This window comes from Bos mutus, chromosome 22 (assembly GCF_027580195.1).
Source record: "Bos mutus isolate GX-2022 chromosome 22, NWIPB_WYAK_1.1, whole genome shotgun sequence".
NCBI lineage: Eukaryota > Metazoa > Chordata > Mammalia > Artiodactyla > Bovidae > Bos > Bos mutus.
In genome coordinates, this window is record NC_091638.1 from 37192246 (window position 1) to 37207918 (window position 15673).

General features: G+C 42.3%; 1 protein-coding gene across 2 annotated transcripts in view; it reads left to right on the forward strand.

The window, feature by feature from the left end:
• ADAMTS9 (ADAM metallopeptidase with thrombospondin type 1 motif 9) overlaps positions 1-14607 on the forward strand; it is a 162907-nt gene extending 148300 nt beyond the window's left edge. For both annotated transcript variants that reach the window (XM_005903770.3, XM_070359683.1), the window contains 3 exons: positions 1538-1642; positions 11107-11201; positions 13102-14607. In XM_005903770.3, the coding sequence (XP_005903832.2) occupies positions 1538-1642; positions 11107-11196 (195 nt within the window). In that variant the 3' untranslated portion in view covers positions 11197-11201; positions 13102-14607. The remainder of the gene's footprint in view (positions 1-1537; positions 1643-11106; positions 11202-13101) is intronic.
• Positions 14608-15673: the final 1066 nt, after the last annotated feature.

Below are 15673 nucleotides of genomic sequence, written 5' to 3' on the forward strand. Positions count from 1 at the left end.
TACACCTGATCCTGGAAGTCTTCATGGAAGAGCTAGGAAGTAATATTGATATTTATTAAGACTATATCAGGGTTTTCCGAAGGCTCAGCTGGTAAAGAATCTGCCTGCAATATGGGAGGCCTGACTTCGTTTCCTGGGTCAGGAAGATCCCCTGGAGAAGGGAATGGCAACCCACTCCAGCATTCTTGCCTGGAAAATTCCATGGACAGAGGAGCCTGGCGGGCTGCAGTCCATGGGGCTGCAAAGAGTCGGACACGACTAAGCGACTAAGCACAGCAAGACTATATCAAGTGCCTCGTCATATGTTACAAACCATAACTGATATAAATAGGCAAAGCAATGCCAAGTCCCACCCCTCAATAAGCTTACTGCTATAATAGAGAGAGAAAACTAGCACTTACAAAACAATAAGAAAATGCAGGACTAATACCAATATTTTTGAACATCTGTTAGGGACCAGCCATACAGCCCTCAGCTAATTTCATTTAGTCATCACTATACTAGTCTGAGGAAGGCACTCTTACTATTACCTTCCATTTTACAGATGGACAAACTGAGGTTCCTACAGGGTAAATCATCTGTGCACATGAAAAAGCCGGCTTTACACGTAGGTCTGGTTAGGTGTGAGCCTCCACCTCACTACTCTGATGTATTTAAGACCATTTTGACAAAAAACTGTGTCCTAAGACTCAGAGAGGAAGCTTTCACCCACTGTCTGCAGTTCTTGCAGAAAGCATACTTTTTACTCCCAAACTGCTCATGAATCTATTTAAGATGCCTTTGTGGAGTCATTTTTGCAAGAGAGAAATACACAGAGACAGATGGAGAAGGCAGGAAAGGCTCTCTGCTGCCCTGTCTCCTTGGAAATAAAAATGGAAACACCCGAGGCCACGCTTGGAAAGGAATCCCACAGCGCAGCTGGGAGGTGTGGGTTCCCTGGGCCTGGAAGCTTGGCTGGTCCCTACCTTGGTCCAGCGCAGGCCGCGCGCGCCCTCTGCAGGCTAATCCTGAGAACGCGCCACTCCTTTGAAGTCTCGCCCCGCTGTGCTTAGGACTCGGCGTGCTCAGCGCGGTGGGGAGCTGAAGCCCAGGAAGCTTTGGCAGCGAGATCTTGTTAAAAAAATTACACTGTGGCATTTTGTTCCTGTAGGAATCTGATAATTGTGAGCAACATCAGGGTTGCTGTGTTAGGGACGCAGAATAGCGGTGGTTGAGAGTGAGGACTTTGAAGTTAGGAAAATGTGAGTTGGGCTTTTAGTGTCTCCTGGAGAAGTTAATCACCTTCGCCAGGCCTCCCTGTCCCCATCTGTGAAGAAAATCCCCTTCAGATTGCTCTTGCAAGGATGGATGAGATGATGCATGTAAAGTGCCTCGTTCAGAACCGCCCCCCACCACCACCACTACAAAGAACCCTCAGTCATTAGTTAGCTATCATAATGAATTAATATCTTTCTCCAGGTTACCTTTTTATTGTGTGGGACCTTTGCTCAGGATGTCACGTGGACTAAAAATCTTGTTCACTGGCCATTTATTCCAGGGTCGTTTTAGCATCAACCTTTACGGAACCGGTTTGTCTCTAACTGAATCTGCCAGATGGATCTCCCAAGGGAATTATGCCGTCTCTGACATCAAGAAGTCCCCGGTAAGGGTCCCCATGGCTTGGAGGATGAGTTCTGTTTTCTCCTCCTCTTTCCCTCCCTCTGAGGCTATGATGCTAAAGGAACTTCCTCAAACCATTTTACGAAGTGTCAGGAAGAAAATTGAGGACATAAATGGAAGGTTGACGCGTGGACAGGTGAGTGGAGCAGAGTCTTGCTTACCCTTCTGATGAATTCTTCCCAGAGATGTGAACCGGAGTACCATGGGAGCAATTAGAAGGATGCCAAAAGCACTCAGCAGCCTCTAAGGGCGTGTGTGGCTCAGATATCTTGCAATTAATTAACCAACATGCAATTAACCTATGCGAGCTTAGGGACAGTGATGTCTGTTTCAGAAGAAATGAAATAATACAAAAAGGGCTGGAAAAAGGAGTCATTCATCAGGAGGGTTTCTGGAGAATGAGAGAAAAACTCACAGGCTCTACAAGTCAGTTCTTGCTCTAAAATCTAGCTGTTCACAGTGGGATCACCCCAGAGCACCCGAATTACCTGGGAGCTTGTTGACAATGAAGATTCTGGGGCCCCAGAGCTTCTGAGCAAGACCGACAGCTGAGCAAGCTCTCAGAGGGACACTCTGATTCCGCTGTGGTCTGCGTATATTGCTTAGCCTGGGGGTATGTTAGAGTCACTTGGGAAAGTTTAAGATGCATGTACCTGGACCCCATCCAGATTCACTCAGGGAATCTGTGACAGGGGCAGAATTTGAAATTCCCCAGGGGTGTCTAATGTCTAAGGTGGGGCAGGAAGCGCTGCCCTTTCCAGCCAAGAAGTTCCGAGGACGAGGACGAGGGGCAGGAGCTGACCCACAGGCAAATGGGAAACTTACAATGTATGGCCTGTGGCCACAGTCCTGCCACAGCTGTGACCTCTGTCTCAGGGTCTCCTCAGAAAAGTAAGAAATTGAGAGAGAAGAAGAGGACTAGAAAGTGGGATATTACTCCAAGGTGAGGTTGCCAACAAAATGCAGGATGCCCAGTTAAATTTGAATTTCAAATAAGGAAGATTTTTTAATTTTTTTTTTTTTTTTTACTATAAGCATGTCTAAAACATTGTATGGGACATACTCTTTCTTTTAAAAGAATGTGTTTATCTGAAATTCACATCTGATTAAGCATCCGGTGTTTTTATTTGCTGCTGCTAAGTCGCTTCAGTCGTGTCCGACTCTGTGAGACCCCATAGACCCCATAGCCCACCGTCCCTAGGATTCTCCAGGCAAGAACACTGGAGTGGGTTGCCATTTCCTAAACCCTATCAAAATCCGAATATAAAGAAACAGCTCAATCAGCCTGCTTCCACCCAGGAAGAGAATAAACATCAATTATAATGTTCCAGAACTATTTCAGAGGTTTTTTTAGCTTCAAGGGTTAAATCTGTGTCTTTGAGGAAAAAAAAAAAAAACAACTTTTCTCTTTGAAAGTCAATTAACTCCTTCAATTCTGATTTATCTAAATGGCTATATTGATTGCTTATAATTTAATCATTAATTTTTTTGCTTGTACTGAAAGAAATAAAGAGAACTGAGAGCACACTTGCTGTGCTTTACAGTGGGCCCAGAAATTATGTTCTTATGTTCTACTATATATTATGTTGCAGTGACCAAGAGAGACAAAAAAAAAATGCATTGCCTCAAACGTGGTCATACTTAAGCCATGATTATGTAGAAAACCATATATGTAAACAGTGTTGAAACCTTAGTTTCAATTTTGTTAGTGTCACTGCAGTGTTCATCCAGAACCTAAAAGTAATTGCAGCCTGGGGCGCCACCTCGTGGCGACAGTGATCACTGCCCTGCGGAGATGGGCTGATTGTTCCCCTAGCCTTCCGGGGAGGTTCCGCCTGTGCTGAAGGGAATTGGTTTCACAATTGCCTGTCAGAAATTTTTTTTTTTAATCTTGGTGTTCCATGACAGCTCAGAGAGACAGCTCAAAATTAGTCTCAAGGGTCTGTCGAGCACTCCTTATTAATCCCCATGAGCCAGAACTAAGCAATCTGTAGCTCCTAGCAGCCCCCAGAAACGAGGTTTTGTGTGCCTGACCTGCTGTGTGGTCCACAGAGCAGCATCCTCTAGGGATGCTCCATGAAAATAGGCTTCCGCAGCCTAAGACACTTGCGGGAAAATTGTATATTTTATTTCCTTCTGTAAGAGTCACAGTAACTAACCATGCATGTATTGGAGGTTGGAATAAAGTGTACAGGAAGGAAACCTGTGTGGTTCTATTGAACCCAGCATTTCCCTAAATCAGTGGTTCTCAAACTTGGGCCAGGACTTGCTAAAACACAGCCAGCCTGGGGAGGGGCCTGAAATGTACATTCCCAACAATTTCCCAGGTGATGCTGATGCCCTGGTCTGGGACCACGTTTTGAAAACCACTGACCTAAGTTAAACCAGTCACAGAGCCTTCTCTTCAAAATCAGACCTTAATTTCCCCAAATTACCATTGTTCCACACAACACACTTTGAAAAGCTGTGTCACATCCTGCTCCCACCTTGCCTTACCACTGTCTTGCTTCTGAGGGGCTGAAGCTGGTCTGCTCTATTTTGCACAGATCCTGGCCAGTCCTGATCGACTCCAAACAGCCTTGCTTTGATTCAGTCCTCTCATCTTCACGCTTCACTTTCTTTCACTTTTCTGCCGGGAGCACCAGAAGGAAAAACACAATGGAATCCTCCATTTTCTAAACCTGCTTGGTGATAAACTGTTTTTTCCCCAAGAAAAACTAAAGGAAAGCTCCAGTCATTCAGGGTAAAACTGAATTACCAGAACCACTTGTAGGATGGGTACACGGTCTCACCAACAGGAACAGACCTGGTAAAAAGAAGTCTGTGTCAGGTTCATTACTGGCTGCCCGTATATGTGTAGTGGGAAGAATTCTTTTTTTTTTTTTTTACTGATAAGGATTTTTGTTATTGAAATAACCTTTGTTACTGAAAGCGCCTCTGTTTACTGGACAGTTTACATGCATTCAGTCCCATTTCTCCAGGTTACTCATTGAATTCTTGGGAGAGCACTGAAATCAAAGCCCACAGAAGCCGCAGAGTATAGTGGCTAAGCCTCCAGGCCCTTAAGTCAGATCACCTGACATGCTTTTACCAGCTCTGCCATCGTGGCAAGTTATTTAACTTCTCAGGGGCCTCAGTTTCTTCATCTATAAAATGGGTATCATGGTGGTCTTACCCAGTTGGGTTCTTGTGGAGCAAAAATGAAATAGGGAGATAAAGCTGTTTGCATGTCACTGGACAGGCAGCAGGGGCACAGTAAGTGTTGGCTGTTAATTTTATCACATTTTCATAGGCCTAAGGCTTGCCATAAGGTTGCAGAATTGGTCACGGTGGTGAAAGATGAAAGCTTGCTTGTGATGGGAGGATGGGATTGCAGCCTGAGCAGAGGTTGAGCCTGGACCTGGCTGGTACCCACCACACCATGTGGATTTTGTCCACACGGGCCCTTTCTCACCCAGGACTGAGGCATATGGGGCACCTCCTGGGTCCAGGCATGGGCTTCTAGACAAATGCTTTGACTGTACCAAGTTTCTGCTCTGTGGGTGAGGGGCAGCCAGACAGAAAGGGGGGAACTTGGCCCACCTGTAAGATTGGAGAGAAAAGGTTGGCATTCTAAGCTCCTTCGCCAGTGACATTCTGTGCTTCCCCAACTCATGAGCGCACTCAGGATGTGAGAAGATCCTCAGCCCCCATCCGGGAGAGTCCCCCCTGCCAGCACTCCCCCTACCCCAAAAGATGCCCATTCTCAGAGCTACTATCTCGCCTTCCGTCCTGGAAGAGGTTCCAGAATGGTCCTCAGAGCCAGGCACAGTGAAGGCAGGTTCCTGTAAGCAGGGTGGGAGGGGTGTCCTTGGGTCTCTGTGCTGCTTTGTGTTCCTAGGGGATGGGACAGGGTCTGAGAGGAGCTGGGAGCCTGTGTTTCTGAAGGCTGGGTGCCTGGCCCTGAGGCCTAACCATCACTGTTTTTCTGAGGGAAGGGCTCTAAATCCAAGAATTACTTTGAAATTAAAAATTAAAGTTGTATTACTATATGGGAGATGGACTCAGTTCCTATTTTTTTTTTTTTAATCTTTCAGTTCATTTACAATCAATGGAGTTTAAGTAGCATGAGAGAAATGTATGTGTGTGTAGCAAGCAAAGAATCAGTTCTTTTTTATCTACTATAAGCTGCGTCCTAACCCACAATTCATTTGTGAAAATTCAATTATCCACCAAGTATAAAAATCATACATTTACTACAGACAAGTGGAGTGAAACTACCTTTTATATATGTGTACATTTTATTCTGTATGATCCCATAGAAGTTAGATATTTATACATTGTGTGTGTGTACATTTGTGTATGTGTGATTAGGACTTTATTTGGGAAAAAAACAAATACTGTTTTTTTTTTTAACGGGCAGTTTCACTCCCAGCAGTTCCAAAGAAATGTAAATAAGCACACTTTAATCAAAGATGTGCTGGCTTTCCTAAATTACGTGAATCAACCTCCCTTGGTCATATTGACTGAAGAAAGCAGAGAAAAGAGTGAAAAGTATGAACTATAAACTGTTCTTAATGGAACACAGAGTCGCTCATTTTAATTATATGTAATAGCTCAAACTCTGCTAACAAAATATTTGTTGAAAAGAGAATTTTAAAGGACCTGCTTTAATGGAGAAATAAAAATGATTTACAGTTAATGTTTCATTGTATGAGAGTGGGTACTTCAAAAGTGCTGGAAAACATACCTTTTTCTCTGAAATAGTTACTGTTTCCATGACAGTCATGTTTATGCTATTTATTTTCTCAGTACATATATTTTTTATTCTGTACTAGAAATAAGTGTTAGTTCAACCTTTACCTAAATGACATTAATAGAGTCCTAGTTAATGAAGTAACATGAACATTGCAGAGCGAGTATCAGCGATTTTATAATTACCCAGACTATTCCTTATCTCCATGAGAACAGGCTGTGATGGAAATTCACACATTAAAAAGCACTATTATGACAATGATCACTAATAATTGAGCACGTACATTAGGCCAAGTGCTATTCTGGGCATTTTTATGCTTTCTTTCATTTGCAGCAAACCTATGAGGGGAGACGTATTATCCCCATTTTACAGATACACCAGAAAACTGAGGTTTAAAAAGGTTATTTAAAGATATGATGCAAGTCTGAGGCAATCTGATCTCTGCTGCTGGGGAAGGAAGAGTTTGGGTGAAAAAAAAAAAGCTTTAATGAGACAGAAGGCATTTCTACTATGTCAGCATCCTTAAGGCCACCAGACCTATATACTTCAGCCTAGGGGAAAAGTTCCTGGCTAGAGAGCCAGTTGATCTGGCATCAGATCTAGTTGATGATGTCAGACTAGCTCCAGAACTAACATGGGCCCCTAAAACCAAGATCCACTGGGGTGATGGAACTCAGTCTTCCAACTTATTCTTGTGCATGCATGCTCAGTCACTCAGTCACGTTTGACTCTTTGTGACTCCTTGGACTGTAGCCCGCCAGGCTCCTCTGGCCTTGGGATTTTTCAGGAAAGAATACTGGAGTGCGTTGCCACTTCCTCCTCTGGAGGATCTTCCTGACTAAGGGATCCAGCCCGCATCCCCTGCGTTACAGGCCCATTCTTTACCACTGAGCCATCAGGGAAGCCCTCCAAGTTAATCTCACTCATAATCAAAAGCATGCAAATTTTTAAAAGAGTGAAACTTATGTATTTTTTTTTCTTCAAAATTTCTTCAAAACTTTTTCAGCTATTTTTCTTTTTTTAATGAGATTATCCATTGTTTTCAAAAGACTTCCATATTGGGCCATATGAATCAAATATGGCCCAAAGAGATTCTGAAATGTGCACACATGTAAGATTCACACCAGCATTAGTCCCAGTGGAGAAAAACATCATAGATGCCAAACCTTGTGCAGGAGTCAGGGGTGGAGGGTGGCTCACATGACATGGTAATTTACAAACTGGGATATGATGCCGCAGTTACATAAGGGGTTTTTCATAGCATGGGGAAAGATTAAGGAGGCTGAGTCACAGGGCCATTTGAACTGCAGCTCACAGAGAAGAGCGTACTTGTTCAGCCTTCCTGGATTCATTCAACAAATGTGTGTTTAGACCCCTGCTAGGTTCTGGGGACCCTAGTATTCTAACAAGGCACTGGCCTTGCCATCATGGGGCTTACATTCCAGCGGGGGAAGACAGACATAAAGAGAGAACTACCCCATTTTATAGGGTGCTGTGCAGCTGCTAACTTGGTCAGAACTATTTCTCAGAGGAAGTGGCTTCTGGGCTGAGTTCTGAAGAATTTACCAGACAAAAGCTGGTAAATGCACACAGAGTCCAGTTCACACAGAGAGGGAAAGGGCAGAGAGTTCCAGCTAGAGGAGCCTCACGTGCAAAGGCCCTGTGTTAAGAGGCATGTTAGAGGAGCAACCCAAAGAAATGCAGAGGACAAGAACAGAGCAAGACAAATCCAGACAGGTAGGACTATACAAGGCTAGAGACCAGGGTTCAGCAAACCTTTTCTGTAAAGGACCAGATGGTAAATATTTTAGATTTTGCCATCCAGGAGGTGAAAATCATGGATATTACATATATATTTATACGACAAGAATGAAAACAAATTTACACAAAAAATTTAATGATTAAATTCAAAGCAGAATAATAATTGAGTGTAAATTTTTGTTATCCAGAATCTACCAAGGAAATGAATGAAATATTGAGAAAGGATAACATTTTATTTAATCAGTGTTCTCTGTTACCAAAATTGCTTCGAAGTGTTTATTTGTTAATGCTGATCTGAAATGAGATGTTCTGCACTTCATCTTTATGAATGTCTATTTTCAGAGATAGGTATTGCCAAACACTAGTCTCGTCTACAACCACATCACTTTAATTGAGCATTTTCATGCCTTGGCAGCTATTGGCGGAATTCTGTTAGATTTTACACTTGGTATTTGCCTTTCTGCACATCATTACATTACAGGTGAATCACTTGTACTTGAAGGTGAGATGGAAGCTCTCCTCAGTTACCTCATTAGATGGATTTTGAAATATGAAAATTTCCTTTGCACTTACATCCATGTCCAAAAAGTGCTGCTGAAACTGTAGTTCACACTCACAAAGTATATCCACTATAAATGTATGTGGAATAGCAATAAAGCTTCTCATTTTTAACATTTGACAGATTGGGAAGTGTACAAAGCACCTTAACATGATTTATGATTCAAACAATGTTAGTTGTTATTGAAATGACTTTACCACAGTATAACTTTAGCCTGTAAGTGCAGTTTTTGCCTTGTAATTTTAGCTTCAGTTCATTAAGAAACATTATCAAGTCAGCAGCAAAAGATAATGTCCAAAACCATTAAGTGTTCAATGACAGTGACTGAGAACAGTTCTTCTCATTCAGAAAATTATTTATCCTGTCCCTGAGCTCAAAATTCATGATAAAACTTTACCACTCCTACGTCATCCAACTGCTGGATGTTAGGATAAGTCAGAGTATTCAACTTCTCGTCCTGATAACCAAATTCCCAAAACTGATGAAGATTAAGTCTATGATAGAAAAAGAAGTTCATTATTAACACCATGGGTTCGATGACACTGGATAGGGTCTTGTATTTTCCACAGTGAATAATCACAGGCTTTAAACATCTTACATTTTCGCAAGCTTTGTAAATCGGTCCAAATAAAGCTTTTCCTTCTCCACACATGGATCTTACCATTATTAGTTGTCAACACATCTTAGCAGATTCCTCTTCAGTTTTTCTGACTAGTGTTTTCTCTATCTCTTTGACATACTGTCGCCCATACTTCTTCCACACAGAGCGTTCATAGAGACTAATTATTTGGTTCCTTCACAACTCAGCATGGTTTCCTCAAACAACTGAAAGAGTATCAGTAAAATCTATCTTCTCATCAAAAACTGCAGGAAACCATTCCAATTTGCTTCGTTTTTAAATTGTTTATTGATGTGGCTCCCAAATGTCATTAAATTTTGGAGCAACTGGTCTTGCCAAAACGATAACAGTGTTCAACAAATTGATTTTCTCTGGACATATGTCTTCTGCTGTTCCAGTTAAACAAGGTTTCATGAACTCACCATCTAGTAGACTGTTTTCTTTATGTCGCTAACAAACGCGCCACTTGGACGCTTACATCTTTTCATCTTTTATCCTTACTCACTTTGATTTCTTATTTTTGTGAAGAATTACACTATGATGAGATAGTCTAAGTTTTCTGAATTCCTGAGCATTGCTTGCCTGGGAGTTGGGAATACCATGCACATGCTAAGTGTGATGATATTGGTGTATAGCGTCTTCTTTTAGCACAACTTCCGTGTCGTTGTGTGCTTTCCCGTTGGCTCGGTGGCAAAGAATCCACCTGCAATGCAGGAGACGCAGGGGGCACAGGTTTGATCCCTGGGGCTGGGAAGATCCCTAGAGGAGGAAGTGGCAACCCACTCCAGTGTTCTTGCTGGGAAAATCCTGTGGACAGAGGAGCCCGGTGGGCTACAGTCCATGGGGTTGCAAAGAGTTGGACATGACTGAGCACGCATGTACACAGTGTCATTGCATGATGAATGCAGTGCTTTGCCATGTAAATGTGACAATAGAATAATCCATCCTACTGTACCTTAAAAGTACAATAAAGTCTACTTTTTGTGTCTTTTCTTATTTTGACATACACTGGTTATTTAAAAAAAAAAAAAGAAAATGTTATAATACTGCAATAGGCATGGCACTCAAAACAGGTTACAGTGTATCACTGTGACTTGTGTGTGGAGTAGCCCTGTGAGGCTGTGAGATCAACCACTCACCCTGCTGTTGTAACAAGAAAGCAGCCAGGACATGAGGAAAGTGAATGGATATGGCTGTATTCTGATAAAACTTTATTGACGGGCCCTGAAATTTGAATTTTTTGTGTTTTCTACCTATCAAGAAATAGTATTCTCGGTTTGCTGCTTCCCAACCATTTAAAAATATAAACGCTCTTCTTGACACTGGTAGCTATGTCCATAATCAGGTTAAAAGCAAAGCAATTCTTTTGAGTGGTTTCCTTTGGTTCTTGATGAGTAGATAGATTTCTACTGAGACTCTTCAGCTGTGTGTTTGAGGAGAGACCATGCTGAGTGTGAAGGGACTAAAGATTAGTCTCCATGAATGGTCTGTGTGGAAGAAGTGCAGGTAAGGATATTTCAAAGAGGGTGGGAAAGCACCAGGGCCAAAAGACTGAAGTGCACTCTGTGAAGATACAGGCCGTACGAACACGGGACACGCAGGCCATCGCTTCTCAGCCCCTGCTTTAGACCATGGAGAGGATGTTGGTCCCCACTTCTGCTGAGAAGTCCTACCTGCTGTACATACCGGAATGAGTCCCACCAAAGCCAGTTCAAGCCCCAGAACCATAATAGCCAAGCAGGTGGACTAAGATGATGCATCTTTTTTTTGCAGGATGGTACCCGGGTTGTCGGGAAGTGCGGTGGTTACTGTGGAAAATGTGCTCCGTCCTCTGGCACTGGCCTGGAGATTCGAGTTTTATAGTTAAGGTAAGTGTCTCTGTCCCTCTCTCTCTCACACTCTCTCTCTTGCCCTCTGGCTCTCTCTCATTCTTTCTGCAGTCTAATGACTAGCAAATGTAGGTAGGTCACTTGCCCCCAGACAGGGGAAGCTGACCCACTGCTTTTCAGCCTTGTGTCTCCTGCCCATCTGTCCTCGCACGCCTTTGGCCACCTGCTCTCCACCTTGGATGTGCGGTCCCCAGACATCCTGCACCAGGTTCCTCTGCAGTACTTATTAAAAACGCTGCTCCCTGGGCTCCATCTCTAGAGGTCCTGCAACGTTGAGTGAAGGTGGATCTAGGAATCTGTATTTTTAATGCAGGAAATTCTAATGCAGAAGATTCGCAGATCAGCCTTTGAGAAATACTGCCAAGGGTATTACGAGAGTAATATTAATGACAGTCGTTGACCACTGACCGTGTGTCAGGCACCGTGCTGGGTAGGCATTATTTCCGTGCATCCTCACAGGGAAGCCACAGTCTGGGGCTGTTACCCCCATTCTACAGACGGAAGCTGAGATCCACAACAGTTAAGCAGCTGGCTTAAGTTCGCCATGGATTTCCTTGGCAGAACCCAGGAGGGTTCTACCCACAGCCAGTACTCTCAGTTAATGAACTCTTCTGCACACTTGTAACTCACGATGTGATCCAAGGACCAGCCTGATCTGTATCACATGGGAGCTTATTAGAAATGCAGGATCTCTGGCCTCATTCCAAATCTTCAAAGTCAAAATCTGCTTTTTAACAAATGCGCAGGAGAGTTTCCCTGTTAAAAGTTTGACAGTTCCTGTCGTGACTACATTATGCTGGCAAGCGCTCCCTCTGCTGCGCAGAGAAGTGAACTGATCACTCTTTTTTCTCATCTCATTGCCTTTCATGTGTAAGAGATGAGCTCAGCCAACTCAGGCGACCCTCCTACATCTTCCCTCAAGCTTCCACCAGCCCATTATCCTTTTTAGGCTCTTCAAGATCCTGGCAAAGGAGTATATAGCTGACACTTGTGTATCAGTTTCAGTGTTTAATCATCTATATTAAAAATGATGAACTTAAGGTAGAAATACTTCCACTGCAAGAAGCAACAGGGAAAAAAAAAGGAAAATGAAAACAAACTTACTGTCTTAAGTAACTGAGATGTCTAAGCAGTGGTCTGTCTCCAGGCGTGGTTGGATCCTGAGGCTCAGAGTCATCGGGGCTCTCTCTTTCTCCATCCACCAGCAATGCTTGCCTCTTGAGTGACTTCATTCTCGGGCAGATCATCTCCTCCACACCATGGTCCCTGGCAGTTCTAGGTTTACATCATCTTTACATCTCATGGCCCTTAGTAAATGCTTACCTCTGACATCTGTTTTGCACAAGAACTCTAGCTCTGGTTTGTCACATGGCCATTTCTGAACCAGTCACAATATCCAGGAGACTGGGATCATGTACCCACCTAGAGTCAGGTGACTGACAGCTTCATTTGGAAGAGGGATGGTTGCCAAAGGACCAGAAAGAGTTTGTTATCAGAAAAGAGGAGATGGAATAAAGGAAGGCGCAGTCAGGAGATCTCCATTTGATTTGTATTATGTATATTTTATATCTAATAAAGTGTATTTTATACATATCTTATGAGTAGTAACATTTGAATGAGCATATACACATAATATTTGCATGTCTGTACCAAAGGACTAGAAGGAAATACACCAGTATGTGAAGAACATTATCTCAGGCTGGGGGAATCACAGGCTGGTGGCTTTTTATTTTATTCTTATATATCCTTGAAATTTCCAGTTTCTTGTAGCAAGCATTAATTTAAGTTCTATATGTAAAAATTTCTGGCTTACCTGTTCTTGACTTATGTCATTTGAGACAGAAGATTTACATTTCCTGGTTGGTTCCTTTGCTTTCAGGTGCTCAGAAGAGGAAGCCATTATGGGATGGATGAAGGATAGTGATGAAATACCTCCACCTTAAAATTTGTGTGTGTGTGTGTGTATGTGTGTGTGTGTGTGAGCATTTGTGTGCCTGTGTGTACATATGCATATATATATACTTATATACACATACATATGTATATATGTGTGTGTGTATATAAATGTGGAATAACCTAATGATGTAAAGTTTAATATTTATGTTTGAAATTATTTATTGTGATGTAATATTTTTGTACGTAAAATGATTCTATTATGACTGCCTTTCACATTATTTCGTCCCCTGCAGTCAGACCACTGCATTTTACGTACTCTACATTATATGTAGTGCTATGACAAAAGTGATCCTTTATTATCACGGTACACTATTGTTTACTTTCTATCTGTAAATGTTTTATGTTACTTTTTTTTAATTGTAATTTTTTATAAGAAACAACTTAGCTACCATCAAGGTGCTATGAGAGTTGTATGAGGATATTGTCGGCATTTCTAGGAATGTGTCATTAGCCAATTGGTAATTTAGTGATGTCACAGGTTGTACCAGCTATTAATTATGTTAAGTATCTATTCAGTTTCTTGTGATCTCTGGGAAAAAAAAATTGCTGCCTTGGTGCTAATATTGTGTGTATTTAAGTGATAATCAGGCTCAGAACTGTAAACACTTTTAATAGAAGGGAGAAGCCGAAGGACAATTTTCAATGGACAGAGTCACTTGAATAAAATAAGACCAATTGTTTACCCTTGTTTTTAAACATGGCTTCTTGGGAAGAGAATGGGACTTTGTTCTTGTTGTTATTCTTATCAGTACTTTGCTTCAGTTAATGGTGCCTTCGTCCCTCTGGTTAAAGAGAGGGTCCTTCAAGCAGCTTCATTACAGAGTGACATTGAGCCAATGAGAGCCGCTCAGCGTTTTGCCAAGATACTCTGAAATGGTGTCTATGTCAACAATTGCGACAGAGGATGCATGGGGGGGCGGTGAACTTCAGCCCCCCAGCACACCTGGAGAAATCCAGAACCGGAATCCTAGTCATCAGGATTGCCTTTTGCATGAAAACTTTGGCTGGTGACTTAGCCCCTTTGAGCCATGAACTTTAAACCCTGTCAGTGTCCGTGGCTGCTGCAGTAATTGGCATTCAGGAATAAAATGAACTATGGAGTACAAGATGCCTGAGTCTTTCTTATCTTTGGATCCATTCATCTGTGGAAGTCCTGTTTGTTACTTCTTTCCAAAATGGAACTGCCAAAGCCATGGTCTTTCTGCCCTTCCAGCCTGATGGAAGAAGAGTCGTCACCCGTCAGACACTCGATTTGAGAAACCTTCCCACTTCAAGAGCCAAAGAGATTAGGAGAAACCTGTCAGTATTCTCCAAACCCACACAAACTTCAGAGTGCTCCAGGAAGTTATATTCAATGTATGAATAAGTGTTATTCTCCTTTATTAATACATTGTGAAAATATACTGCGAATAAATACCATGACCACATCCAAACATTTGTGTTTCACGTGATTTCTGGACACTTGATTCAAGATGGGATGAACATGCCTCTAGTTTTGTTTTGTTTTATTTTTTCTAGTTTTTAAGATTACCATATTGAGAAGAAATGCAGGCTTTCTTAATCGCACTGATTGCATTTGCCATTCTGGAGACAGATAAAGAATGGGGACTGTCTCAAGGTTTGTCTTTTCACCACTTAAATCAGTTAGTGGAAGTGGTTATTCTGAAAATCAGACAAAGAAACCTCTTGTCTGTGCAATGGGGAAACAAGTAACCAAACAGAACAGAAAATTTAAGTGAGATTTGGGGGCTTAATTGTTAATTTTCATGTAACAATATTTCTATTCTAGAGACTGATTCCTGGAAAATGAGAGCTTTCCAAAGAGATCTAAAGAACAGCTAATAGTAAGTGAACATCCCTGTATGCAGGAGCCTTTACTAGATTGTTTTAGTTTGTTCTCGAGCAGGTAATAGACTTAGCATCATTTTTTGAAAAAGCAGACAGAGCCTTTGAGATGCAGATGGGCCCACATTCACATACAGTGAGTAAGTGACAGTCTCAGAAAGAACTTTGGCTCTGATTGGGTTGCATGGCCACTTCTGAACGAGTGACATTGTCAAGAGGGCTGGGATTATGTGCCCTCCTAGAGGCAGGTGATCAACAACTTCAGTTGAAAGACCAGCTATCCCAGAAAAGAAAGGCTGTGCTATCAGAAAAGGGTAGATAGCATGAAGACAGGCAAAAGGAACACATCTCCACTCAAGATTACGTGTGTGTGTGTGTGTGTGTGTGTGTGTGTTTGCATGCACATGTATGTGTACATGTATAAAATCTCCAGATCCCATGGCTTGCACCATAGTTTCATAGTTTCTTGTCAGCCCACAGCTTCATCTGAGACCTGGGTTCCAGTCTTTTGTCTGATGTGTACTGACTATGTGATCCTAAACCCCAGTTTCCTCATCTGTAAAATGAGGCTGTTGACATGCCTCCTGTCACATGGGATTGTGTTGTATGAAGATGCTTTAGCCCTGCGCTAGTGGTAGCAAGTAGCAGTA